General features: G+C 45.8%; 1 protein-coding gene across 2 annotated transcripts in view; it reads left to right on the forward strand.

The window, feature by feature from the left end:
* The window catches only part of PRDM5 (PR/SET domain 5), an 831782-nt gene that overhangs the window by 234070 nt on the left and 583409 nt on the right, over positions 1-14303 (forward strand). For both annotated transcript variants that reach the window (XM_078676853.1, XM_078676854.1), the window contains exon 4: positions 9812-9992. In XM_078676853.1, coding sequence (XP_078532979.1) covers positions 9812-9992 — 181 coding nt within the window. The remainder of the gene's footprint in view (positions 1-9811; positions 9993-14303) is intronic.

A 14303-nucleotide genomic window follows, 5' to 3' on the forward strand; every position in this document is an offset into this window, starting at 1 on the left:
AGTCACCCCTCTAATGTATTGTCTCAAAATGTTTATTTTGTTATGCATATCTCATCTTGTATCCTTATACCGTGTTTTTCACTACTCTATTCATTCATGTTGTAAAGCGCGCTGATAACCAAGGGACTAGCTAGCGTTATATAAAACTTCTAAAATAAATAAATACAAATAAAACAATCAGTTGTGACCCGATGGACGTTTTTTTGTTTGCTGGAATGTAAAAAGGAAAATAATGTTGTAAACTTGTAAAAATGACAAAATGTTGAAAACTGAAATAACATATTCCTAAAAATGTTTACTTTGGTTTTTACTAATGATGTGGTCAGGGCTAAAACGTTGGTGTCCTTGTCATACCTGTCATTCTTCTAAGCCAGAAGAAGGCAGGCATTGACATTGCCATGAGCTTGAAGTTGGGAGTACATGTAAAATTGATGGTTTTGTCAATCAATGCTTTAGGCCAATCTTAAAATGACTGTTAAATTTCAAGAATGACAATTTAGGCTCCTCATTACCAGCCCCAGTATTTACAGCTGGAGTTGTATTGCATGCCACCTATTTTTAAGCATAATAGTACTAGAATTTGTAGATTTGGGGAGTAAAATGCTTTGATGGGTTGCATACATGTGCATGGGTGCTGCAGCCTAATTTGTTGAAAACCTGGGAACTGTTAAGGGAGTAAAAAAGCATGGCAATAACTGCAGGTTATATATATGCTGACCCTCCCTCTTTTTTAAATTTGAAGCAGGTGACCACTCAAAAAATTTCCACTGTTACTTTGGTCACCATTCTGATCCAATTAACTCATTGGAGAGTAGCTGCCCCAGACCCAGAGGAGGTGATGATTATTCATCCTGGCATCCTGATACCTGGCTTCTTCATGTGAACATTATGATAGGGGAAACGTTGAAAACCACTGACTTTGAACAAACATCAGCAAAGCATCTTGTGTACGTCCACAAACATTTTTGAGAGTGGCACCACTAGCATCCATTTTGGGAGTCAAGAGTGGCCCACGTATTTTCTGTGGGACCAAGCACGGACAGTCCATTTATTCCATCAGGTATTTCCCTAATGGGCTGGAGCCAATAGAGACCAGGCTCTGAAGAATGTATGATGGAATTCCACATGCGTTTTTCATGCATGCCGTAAGAACTTTGTCATTTAAATGAATGCGTCTTTAGCACACATTTGTTCTGCACGCAAGTCATTTTAACAACTTGCCTTAGGGGGGCATTTGTTCTGTTGCCAGCGCTGTGAAGGCACAACGTGATTCCGGCTTAATCCTAAAGGATGTTTCCCATTCTGAGGGGTGGGGGCCACTGTTGGCACCTCTGCCAGGTTCTCCAGATCACCCTAGTAATTACAGCAGGCACAGCAGGTGGCTTACATGAGAGAGAGAGAGAGAGAGAGAGCGAGAGAGTGAGAGAGAGAGAGAGAGAGAGAGAGAGAGAGAGAGAGAGAGAGAGAAATGAAAAAGAGATACGAAAGAGAAAAGGAGAGAGAGAAATGAGAGAAGAGAAAGGGAACGTAGCTGCTTTGAACATTTTTGCATGGGGGCTCTTTTGGTCCCACTCCAACAAATCAATTGCAGCAATATCCCTTCTGAGCTTTCACATATATTACAACATATTGCATTAAATGTCTGTATACATTTTGGCTTATCTAATGAAACCTCTAAAGAGACATCAAACTCAAAACTAAAACAAGAGAGTACCTGTTGCATAACTCATACCGACCTGAATTAGTATTGGATGGTCAGAACCAGCCTCTACTACCTAAACTTGAAAAATAGCTTTGGCAAATGCAGATGTCCTGTTCAGGTTACATTTGCATCTGAAACTATATTTCTGAATCAGTGGTCAGTGGTGTAGAAAGGGTTCAGTAGACCTTAGTGCAAGCATGGAAATTGGACCCTATCCCCATTGGGAAAATGCCATATTTATCAAGGTTCTGTGGGCTCTTCAGGCCTCCTGGCCCTGATGCCACTGCACATGCTACTCCACTGTTAGCCACTGCCCTGAGAGTTGTTTCACATTCAGCAAAATGAAAAAGCAACTATAGGGCTGAAAGTTTAAAAAGAAAAGCCCTGTGACCTGGCAGAGCTTCATGTAATAGCACTTTATTTTCTAACTTTCACCAGTTATGCTGCACAACAACCGTTAGCAATGTTGTACAGCAGTTGTGCAACATGACTGAAAGTTTCAAAAATTGCACAGAAGCCACACTAAAAAAAGAGTCAAGCTAATAGCATTGTAGATGAGACCTATCATCTTTGTCAACACTTGTTTTTCTAAGTCTGATACCTTCACAAGTTAACATGCTTTTCTACGGTGCAGGGTAAAATAGCATGAAATGAATACTGTGCAGAATAGGTGTTCTGTAATTTGAACAGCAATGGGCAGCATCTGGATGGCAATTAGGACTGGCTAAAAAATATTGCCAAAGCTAATGGTATGGCATGGTATGGTAGGGATTCTTATATAGCACATGACTCACCCGGAGGCATCTCAGCGCTTATCAAGGGGAATCAGAGAACCAGAAGATGAGGAAGGGACACTTTATACTGGGGCTTTTAAAACAGCCATGTTTTTAATTGCTTTCTGAAGGACAGGTAGGTACTGGAATTTCACAGGGCTATTGATAATGAATTCCAGTATTTAGGAGCAATAAACGAAAAGGCTCTGCCACCTGTGCAGGTATGCCGAATGCGAGGGATCTTCAGGAGTGCCAGAGCATGGGATCTTAAGTGATATTCATTTAAGTATTTGGAGAGTTTGTTCTGAAGGTAGGATGGTCCCTCTCCATTAAGCGCTTTAAAGGAGAGGCAGCATATTTTGAACTTGGATCGTTTTTGTATCTGTAGCCAGTGTAAATGTCTGAGCAGGGGAAGGGATGGAGTTCCGAGGGGACAGTTCAAAACCATTCTGGCAGCGGTGTTCTGTAACACCTGTAGTTTTGCCAGAGTGGTGACTCCTACCTCCGCCAGCAGGACATTACCATAATCCATCCTGCTCCCTACCATTGCCTGTACTACCGTTCTACGATGTTCCAATGGTAGGTAAGGGATGATTCTGCGTAATAAGCGCAGATTGTAGTAACATACTCCTGTGATAATTTTCACGTTATCCTTCATGTTAAGCTTGATATCCAACTGGATTCCCAGGCTTTTTACTGAAGAGGCCGGTTTTGGTGCCTCACCCAATTGGGGTGGCCACCAGTCCGGTGTCCAGAAATGTGCATCCTTTCCTAACAGCATTAGCTCTGTTTTTCCCGGGTTGAGCTGTAGACACTGTTCCTTCATCCAATTTGCAATTGTCAGCATACCCCCTGAGAAGTGTTGTTGCTCATCGCTGATGCTTTTGCCTATTGGAAACAGTAACTGCGTATCATCGGTGTACGAGATTATCTCGAAGCCGATAGATTGAATTAGCTTGGCCAGGGGGGTCAGATAAATATTAAAAAGGGTGGGGCTGAGACAGGAGCCCTGCGGCACCCCGTTGTCCAGCAGAAATTTGTTTTTTGAGACAAATGGTCCAAGCTAAGTGGATTGCCATCTGTCCATTAAGAAGTTTCTCAGCCACTGTAGGGCTACACCCCCGATGCCGCATTCACCCAGTCTCTCCGCAAGCCTCTGGTGGGATATTGTGTCAAAGGCTGTAGAGAGATCTAAGAGGATCAAGATCGAGGATCCTCCGGCATCGAGGGTGCATCTCAGCGAGTCTGTAACCGCCAACGTTGCTGTCTCTGTGCTGAAATCAGGTCGGAAACCCGACTAAGAAGGGTCAAGCAAATCATTGGCTTCCAGGTACTGACTGAGTTGGATATTTATTTTGGACTCTAGTAGTTTCCCCAGTAGAGGTAATAGGGATATTGGCCTATAATTGCTTAATTCCTGGGGATCTGCCGATGGCTTTTTCATGATCGGCCGCACAGAGGCCTCTTTCCAGGAGCTCGGAATTAGGCCAGTCGAAATGGAAGCGTTGAAGATGCATTGTATCATAGGGGCACAAGTTGGAGACACGAGAGCCTTCACACTGGGTGGGCATAAATCCGATGGTGATCCAGATTTAGCTGTTTGCAGTAGTTTGCTTGTCTCAGCGAGTGAGATGTAATTAAACTGGTTTAGGGCCCCTCTAGCAGAAATCGAGGGATTATTCAAATTAGTATTTGTACAGTCATTGTTGATATCAGTGACCGGAAAGTTTTTATTTTTATTTAAAGGAGTTTGTAGAGCGCCTGGTGACGCCTCCCGGCGTGTCCCCGCGCTGTGGAGAGAGTGTGAGATAGTGTAGAGGAACCAATCACAAGGTAAAGAGGCAGGTTTTTAACTTCTTCCTAAACATAATTTCATTATTCTCCATCCTAATATCCAAAGGAAGAAGGTTCCACTTCCTAGCAGCTAAAGTACGGAATGATCTGCCTCCCATTCTAGCTTTTTTGGGGCATGTAGTTCTGAGCAGACCCATTCCTTTAGATCTAAGCGACCTGCTAGGTTCATAAACAGATGCCAAGTCCGACATATAAGCCGGTGCTCTGTTATGAATTATTTTATGGCACCATAGCATAGCTTTGAAATCAATCCTCTTCCTGATTGGTAGCCAGTGGAGGGCTTCCAGAGAGGGGCGTGATGGAGCTCTGCGGGGAAGCCTTAAGACCAGGCGAGCTGCCGAATTTTGTAGAACCTGTAGCTTTTTGATGTTTTTCTCAGTTGACCCCATGAGCAGCACGTTTCCGTAATCAATACGGGACGTTATCAGTGCTTGCGTCATGGTACGCCTAGAATTGATGGGTAACAGGTCAAGGATTCGGGTCAGAGTTTTCATCACCCCAAAGCATTTGCCTACAGTTTTTCTTATGTGGCTATCAAAGGACAGTTTATTGTCCACCCAGTTGGCATATATTTTTGCAATTTTGTCATGAAAGAAGTATGCGATGGAGTCACATAGGTTCTGGGATTCGAGTGGAAGTTGTTTGCAAGCTGAGGGCGAGGAAAAGTCTTTGACAATGTCAAATAGAGCTTTAGTGGAGTTTTTAGATTTTTCAAATTGCGTATGTAGATAAGAGCATCAGGCGGTTTTTATTGCATGATGATAATGGGATAGTGATGCTTTATAGATTTTCCTATCTTCCACTAGTTGTTGCTTTCTCCATTTCCTCTCAAGTGCTTTGCACGTGGTTTTTAGAGATTTTAAGTCATCTGAGTACCAGGGGGCTAAACGTCCCCTTGATGAGAGGTTTACTTTTATTTGTGGGATCACTGTGTCAAATGTTTCCATTAGGGCTGAATTAAAACTAAATAGTATAGCTGAAGGATCTTGATCGGTCTGCTCAATATTAGAGGACAGTGGGATGAAAGTTTTGTTAAAATTATCCAAAGTTAGATTGTGCCATGGCCTTTTAAATTTCCCATTTTTATGTATAGGATTCGTCCTGTATTTTGGTCCTGATTAAAGTTGGAGGGAAAATTGAATCATATAATGATCTGACCAGACTAGGGGGAGCGGCTGCGATACTCTGAGTTGTTCTGAGTTAGTAAAGAAAAGGTCCAGGGTGTGGCCCGCTGAATGTGTAGGTCCCAACACCATCTGATTGAGTCCCATATCGCTCAGTTTGGAAAAGAACGTCCTAACCTCTGGGTTTTCTACCTCCTCTCCATGGAAATTAAAGTCTCCCAACAGAACAAAATTGCTGGAGGCCACGGCCTGCATGGCAATAAGTTCTGTCAGAGCTGTGGAGAAATTGGCTTTGGATTTGGGGCCAGGTGGTCGGTAAAGCAAGGCCCCATCCCAGGATATTGTTGGGGACACTGACACTTTAAAGATGCCTAGTTCCATTATATCGTTACTAATGAAGGATGTCCATTGAATCTTCAGATTGTTTTTAAAGGCAATTCCTATGCCTCCTCCTGTCTTTCCCTTTCTATCAAGTTGGATAAATGTATAGTCTGTTGGTATAGCTAAGTTTATGGCCGGTATGTTGGTAGGATTTAGCCATGTTTCTGTGAGGAAGCATATATCCGGGGAGAGGGTGGAGATCATGTCCCAGATCTCAATAGAATGTTTTACAAGGGAGCGAACATTACCTAAGATATGGGTAAGACTCCGCTGGTGTTTTGAAGGATCTGCTTGTGACTCATTTACAAGGGGTCCCCCTTATAGACTCTGAAAGCAGCAAACAATGCATGATGCGGGACCTTCCAGCATAGCCGAAAAAGGAGGGACAACATTGGCCTCTCAGGCAACATTTGCTGGGCATGCTACGTCCAATTGCACGTAGGACCTTTCCTGGATAGGTGTAAAACTCGGGTAAATGAACGCTTATGCTGGACATAGTGTGCCGGGCAGAGTCTCCCGCCTCCGGTCGCATTCCGGCGCAGACGGCGCAGACGGGCTTGCCTTTGACGCGCCGCCGGTGCGCCAGCTGCGCGTGTCCGCTTCACGTCCGGGCAGGTGTGCTCATCTTATAGGGGGGAAAATAGGACAGGTGGAGCCCGACAGCTAGTCCGCCGACCCTGCTCCCTCCCCAGTTGGCGTCTCCTTCCTTGCCCGGTCCTTCCCCGTCTCCAAACAGCCCCGAACTCGGCTGTAAAGGAGAAATGGGAGGATCGGGAATACCGGGTACAGGATAGCAGCTTACTAAGCAAAAGTAGGTGCAAAGTGCAATTAGTGCAAAGATTGTATTTAAAATCGAGTTGCTAGACTTGGGTTAATTTAAAAAAAAAAATCGCGCTGCTACGGGGTCCCGGCTTCCGCCTCGGGCTTCCCCAAGGTAATGGCGAGTGCTGCGGGCTGTGATTTAAGGTTTTTCGGACAGGTGGAGCCCGACAGCTAGTCCGCCGACCCTGCACCCTCCCAAAATGGCGTCTCCTTCCTTGCTCGGTCCTTCCTCGTCTCCAAACAGCCCCGAACTCGGCTGTAAAGGAGAAATGGGAGGATCGGGAATACCGGGTACAGGAGAGCAGCTTACTAAGCAAAAGTAGGTGCAAAGTGCAATTAGTGCAAAGATTGTATTTAAAATCGAGTTGCTAGACTTGGGTTGATTTTTAAAAAATTTGCGCTGCTACGGGGTCCCGACTTCCGCCTCAGGATTCCCCATGTAGGTGACCTATGAAGAATTCAACCCAGATCTGTGACTGAGGGCGAGTATCTGAAAAGTTTCAGTGCTCCGTCCATCATCTCATTGTGTTTGCTTTGTTTACCCTAAGTTGGCAGGGTATGCCCAGACGTGGGTCCTTTGCTTACTTTACCACTGGATTCAAGCTAGCTTGGCTGATGAAGGGTGTTACCCCACAACCAGTCCCAGGATGCTTGTTTCTGGTCCAGGGAAGACCCAGCTTGGCAGTTCAGCTGGACTGTTCCCATGAGGAACAGTGTCAAGACTGATTTGCATATGGCTGGTTCTGACCTGAGGTGGCTCAGTGAGCTAAAGAACGATGATGGATTCAACCTAGATCTTTGACTGGGACTGAGTGTTGGAAAGGTTTCCACACTCCATCCATCATCCTCTTGTGTTTGCTTTAAAAAATAACAAAGGCACACCATTTAACTCACACACCACATCAACTGTTTGTAAAGGAAAACATACCTCCACGTGGAATGACACACACAGGGCAAGGAAGCAGTACTTTGGCCATGCTCCAGGGTAAGAACAAACACATGAAGAGGAAGTGAAGCTGGCACGTGCTGACCAGACAGAACCAAGAAATGCAATGGGCAAAGTCTTAACCCCATGTAAGTAAACAAAATGTTTTGTGAGCGACAGCGCTTTGCTGTCACAGGTGAGACCTAATAACCTCTTGCGTGTTCCCCTACAAAATATTTGCCACACTGTGCCATTGATGAATATAGAACTCTCACTGGCATGCTCCCTAACCAGATAGCCACATGCAAAATCCTCACAATTTTGACATTGTAATGCTCTCTATGGAAAACCTGTTGAAATTACTTTTTTTCCTTTTTTTATTTTTAGTCTGGAGTAGTACACTTACAGCCTGCTGGGTGCTTTAAAAGTAAGCCATAAACAAGCAATTGGACTCATTCTGTACTTCAGACATTAGGATATGAAAAGCTACTTCGGCATCATCTACAGCCCCAAAATAATCAAATAGTATTTTTTAACAAGCATTGGCTAAGTCAATAGGTCTGACATTTTCACTTAGCCCTTTGGCTTTGACATTTTCAATCTACTCATACAAACGTTCTCTGCCTGGACAGATCTAGGTGGGCTATACGGTCGCTGATTTATATACCCCCATGAAGCTGGCCAACCGACAAAAATATACCACAAAGGGGATATTAAAACATATCAGAATGTATTAATAATGAATACACATTAATTACTACATACAATATAAGGAAGATACATCGCATCCTGCCACATATTCACTGAACCAATCACTCAACAAAAACTCATACTCACACATACTGATACGTCCTGAAATTCAGTCATCCATTCATACATAAAGCAAAAAAAAATCAACAACAATAACATGTGAACCAAAACGTGCCATTCATTATTAACATCAATGATGATTTTTTAAGACATACAGATCATTTTATATAGAAATGGCATAACCAATAAAGCAAAAAAATTGAAGAAAGCATAACATAAGTTAATCCACGAAATTCAATCAGCGTATGCAGTCAATTTGAAAATTTAAAAGTTTTGTTATGGTACACCAAGTATTTAAACACCATTTTCAATGCTTGTTTTGGTTTATCATGTTTTTTTCCAAAATGTTATTATTGGGATATGTGCTGGCCTTTGTGATTAAAAAAAAACAACATTTGCTAAAGCACGCATTGCCATAATAGCCCCCCTGCAGACAGGTGGTTCTTGTGAAATTAGCCAGTAGCTGAAGTGGGCTGACCCATCGCATCATGGCGCGTGCGGTAGAGGGCGGAAGAAAAATGTGAACAACACAATTGCAGTCCAAAAGATCAGGAGGGTTGGCTAAAAGCGTCCACAATTATTATTATTATTATTATTTTTTAAATTTGAGTAAAATCGCACTTTTTTGGCTAACATCAGACCTCAAAACAGGATGTACGTGGTGCGCTGTTTTGTTGCATGGATGGTAGTGTGTAGATGTGGGCTATGTTCTTCTTTAAGCACACATGTGAGTGTACATGTCCGTACACAAGAGATATGTGTCATTTAGTTTTTAATCAAAGTCAATTTCAATGTATTTTTCATTAAAAGAGGTGAATTCATGTTTGCTTGGATCATGCGTTATATCTTGATAAACATTTAGAGGAGTGAATGAAATATGGATGCTTGATAAATGTGTAATTTTATTTATTATGAAATATGAAATATGAGGAATCCAGATGTTCATGTCTAGTTGGCATGGCGGGACCGATCCGCCCGCCATCTCAATGGGCCCCTTGGTCTTTAATAGTATTAGTGTTGCTAAAAATCAAGCAACCTGGATCCTGGAGGAATGCAGCGCCTATAGTCACACTTTCATCAAGGTCGCCTGCCTGCTGAAATACCTACTGGGGTTCTCCTCAATATGATTTCGGACCCCTTCCCCTTTGAGAAAGGGTTACCACCAGTTTTAAACAGGTAGTAAAGTAGTACAGTTTGCAAGCGGAATTTGTTTGTGCAGTTTTCCTTTTGTACATTGTAAAAAGCATTTTTGCGGTTACAAAAGTCCCAATTCTGCAAATCAGGCTGTTTGCGACTCCAAAAAAGCTTTATAAATCTGTTCCTAAAACTCTTAAGCTTTTGATTTCATCTTTCCTAAAACCAAAAGAAAAATATAAATGTTCTACTTGTTTTTTAAATGCACATTTTTGTTTTAATTCAGGAGGGAGAAAATATTTTCTATCTGGCGTTTGAAGACATAGACTCTGACACAGAGTTGCTGATTGGCTACCTTGACAGTGACATGGAAGAAGGCAATGAGGAAGAGGATGATGTTGCACATGTAATAATTAACAAAGAAAATGAAGAAAATACAGAAGAAGTCCCACAAGTTGTTGAAAAAGGTATGCAGCACACATACTAGACTACTGAGAAACATAAATATCGTATTGAGGAGCTTAGATCTTAGTGAACGGCAGACAGCACACAATAACACAACTATACAATAGAAAAGAGAACAGTTAAGATCATTATCAAATAACATAATCATGAAGTTGAGTGAATGGTCGGGATGTACAATAAAATTAACAATTATTCAGTATAAAAATGATATTTTTTAATACTTGTGGATTTAGTTTGCCCAGCTCTTCACAAAGAAATACTCTTTCTTCCTTTGTTCACGATCTATTGTGGCCAATGTAATACCACAGGTGACCTTATTTCAGGCTCTACCCTGGAAAAGGTGAGTCTAGCAGAAATAATACAGAGGATACAAAGGAATGTAAAATATTCACCTTTCTAGGTTATCTTATTTCACTTGCAATGTCAATGGTTGAAATTCAATATGATAAAAATTAGACATAGATGAGAATATATTTTCCTAGAGGCACTTATTGCTTCAATTACTTACAGGTAATTGCATTACTCTGAGTCCTACTCCCTCGCTTCCCTTACTTACAAAATTGAGGCATCCCTGCCTCACCAGACACCCGTACCCACGTGATTTGTCACGTGGGGACTATATATAGCCCCCAGCCCCCTCATACCTCCTGTAATACCACACAGATCGAAACCATACCAAAAGGTTGGCCTGGACCATCAGGGAGGGAGGGAGGGATGTAAGTAAGGGAAGCGAGGGAGTAGGACTCAGAGTAATGCAATTACCGGTAAGTAATTGAAGCATTACCTCATCGTCCCTCCCTCGCTTCCCTTCCTTACAAAATTGAGATGTACAAAGCCAAACAGGACAACCAAAGAAGGTATGCAAAAAACAGGTTTATTAAAAAACACAGAAGACCAGGGAAAAACCACTATTCAGGAACCATAGTGGAAAGAACCCTGTGTCCAAAGACATCAGCACAGTCAACCTCCTGTCCAATCCTGTAATGAGAGGCAAATGTCAGCGGGGAAGCCCAGGTGGCAGCCCGGCAGATCTCCGAAATGGAAGCCCCTTGGACCTCCGCACAGGAAGCAGCCATGGAGCGAGTGGAACAACCCTGAACCCCCAAAGGAGAAAGGTGACCCCGCTCTTTGTAAGCCAAAGAAATCAGCGAACGAACCCAACGACTCAAGGAAGGAGTAGAAGGACGCAAACCCCGATTCACAGGACCAAAATTAACAAAAAGGGAATCCGAGAGACGGAAAGGAGCGACCCGCTCCAAATAGACCAGGAGAGCCCTCCTAACATCCAAAGAGTGAAGCCGGACCTCAGACTCCGAGGACGGAGAATCAAAAAAGGAAGGAAGAACCAACTCCTGATCCCTGTGGAACTGAGAATCCACCTTAGGACGAAAGGAAAGAATCGGCCGCAACACGATTCTGTCATCAAAAATCCGACAAAAAGGGTGCTTGGAAGAAAGAGCACCCAGTTCACCCAGGCGGCGAGCAGAGGAAATGGCCACCAGAAAGAAGGTCTTGAATGACAAGAGGCGCAGATCCACCGAAAGCAAAGGCTCAAAGGGAGAAGACATCAAGGCGTCCAAGACCAGAGACAGATCCCAGGTCGGAAAATGCCTCCGAGGGGCAGGAAGAACATTACACAAACCCTTAAAAAGGCGACTGACCAACCCCTCAGAATCAGAGAGATTGCCCCAAGAGCTCCGAAATGCCTTAATCGCTGCCCATTGCAAACGAAGGGAAGATACCTTCAAGCCTAAGGCAGCACCCTCCTGAAGAAACAGCATCACCTCAAACAAAGAAGAGGTAGCAGGGTCCAAACCCCGGACAAGACACCATCGACTGAAAGAACGCCAGTGACGCAAATAAGACTTGTTGGTCGAAGCGCGCCTAGCCGCCTGCAGAGTAGAGGTCAAACCAGCCGGAACCCCTTGACGCAGAAGACCTAAGCGTTCAACCTCCAAGCCGCCAAGCGTATCCGGCCCAGAACATCCCGTTGCAACGCCGGGAAGACCAAAGGGGGAGGGGACAGAGGCAGCAACCACTCCACCTCCGACCTCATCTCCACCAGGAGAGGAAACTAGGAGGCACGAGGCCACGGCGGAGCCACCAGAATCACAGAAGCCCCCGAGGACCGGACCCGGAGAAGGAAGCGGAGAAGAAGGGGGAAAGGAGGAAACGCATACAGAAGCCCGCGGGGCCAAGGGCAGGAGAGAGCATCCACCGCCCAGGCCGACCCCTCCCGACAGCGGGAGACAAACCGGGACACCAAGGCATTTCCCACATCCGCAAAGAGGTCCACCACCGGAACACCCCAACGCATCGTCAGAGCCACAAACAACTCCCGATGAAGGCAGAAATCCACAGAAGACGGAATGGCCCGGCTGAGGGCATCCGCCCGGGAATTGGACACCCCCTGAATATGGATCGCCGAGAGCGCCAACAGATGAGATTCCGCCCAAACAAACAACCGCCTCGCCACCAGGGCTAGAGAAGAGGACCTCGTCCCTCCCTGCCTGTTGACGTAAGCCATGGCAGTGATGTTGTCCGTCCTGATCAGGACCACGGAACCCCGCAGAAACCGGGAGAAGGCCAACAGAGCCAAACGGACCGCCTCCAACTCCCTCCAGTTCGACGACATCCCGCTCTGAGCGGGAGACCAGAAGCCCCTGGACTGAAGAACCCCCAGCCAGGCCCCCCATCCCGAGAGGCTGGCATCGGTGGTCACCACAACCGGAGCCGGAGGAGAGAGAGAGACACCCTTCAGCAAATGACCCCGAACCAGCCACCAACCCAGAGACGACCTGATCCGAGGGGAAACCGGGATTGGAGAAGAGAGGGGAAGGCAATGGGGAGACCAATGCTCCAGAACATGAGCCAACAGAGTGTGCAAATGGAATCTGGCCCAAGGAACCAGAAAAACTGTGGCCGCCATATCCCCCTGAACCTGTAGCCAACGTGCTGCCACCTGCACCGGACCGGACAGAAGAGACAGGATGTGAGCTTGAATCTTGGCCACCCGAGCCTCGGGCAGAGTGACCACCCCCAAATCGGTCCGAAACCTGGCCCCAATGAAGAGACGATCCTGGGATGGAACAAGGAACGACTTGCCCAGATTGACAAGAAAGCCGTGTTCCCTCAAATCGGCCAGCACCACCTCTGTGTGATCGAGAGACAACTGGAAAGAGGGAGCATGAACCAACCAGTCGTCCAGATATGGATGTAGAAATATCCCCCGACAGTGGACCAGGGACACCAAAGGGGCCAAGAGCTTGGTGAAGACCCGAGGGGCGGACTTCAGCCCGAATGGCAAAACCGCAAACTGGAAGTGGAAGCTGCCAATCACAAAACGAAGAAACTGATGATGAGTCCGAGCCACAGGAACGTGAAGGTAAGCGTCCTGCAAATCGATAGACGTCATGAAGTCCCGGACCCCCACCAACGGGATGATGGACGGCAAAGTCACCATTTTGAAGTGGACGGTCCGAACCCCACCATTCACCCTCTTCAGGTCCAGAACTGGCCGGAATCCCCCTGACAACTTCTGGACCAGAAACAAAATGGAATAACATCCCAGACCTCGCTATGTCAGTGGGACCGGAACGATCGCCTTCTTCGACAGAAGATCCCGAACCCCTTCCAGCAGAGCCTCCCTCTTGGTCGGAGACTGAGGGATAGGAGTAAGGATGGTGCCCCAGCCGGGTGGAACGGCGACAAAGTCTATAAGATAACCTCTCCTGATAATAGTCAACGCCCAGAGATCCCTCACATCCAGCCGCCAAGCGTCCAGGAAAGACATCAGCCTCCCGCCCACAGGACTGGCGGCCGAAACACAGTCGACGTCAGGACTTCCTCTTGAAGGTATCCGCCGGAAGCTTGGGACCAGGCAAGGCCGAAGATTTCCCGGGTCTGAAGCGGCGCTGACGAGCAGAAGAGTTCTTGGAGGACTGGCGGGAAGACTAAAAGGACGCAGAGGAGGAAGGAGCCGGATTCCAAAAACGGCGAGAACCAGAGGCAGACGCCTTGCCCTTGTAAGGCAGAGCATGTTTACGGTCCTTGAAGGCCTTAGTGATCATACTATCCAGCTGGTCACCAAAGAGCATCTTGCCATCAAAGGGGATCTTATGGAGCGAGGACTTCTCCGAAGAATCAGCCTTCCAGTCACGCATCCACAAGTTCCGACGAGCCAAAACCAAGGAGCCAGAGGCCATGGCCGCAGACCGAAGCACATCCGAAGAGACGTCAGCCAAGAGCTTAGCCTGTTGCTCCATGTGAACAAGCAAGCCAGAGCAGTCCGTTTCCTCCTGAATAGCCGTGGC

Source organism: Lissotriton helveticus, chromosome 2_1 (assembly GCF_964261635.1).
Source record: "Lissotriton helveticus chromosome 2_1, aLisHel1.1, whole genome shotgun sequence".
In the NCBI taxonomy this organism is placed as follows: Eukaryota; Metazoa; Chordata; class Amphibia; order Caudata; family Salamandridae; genus Lissotriton; species Lissotriton helveticus.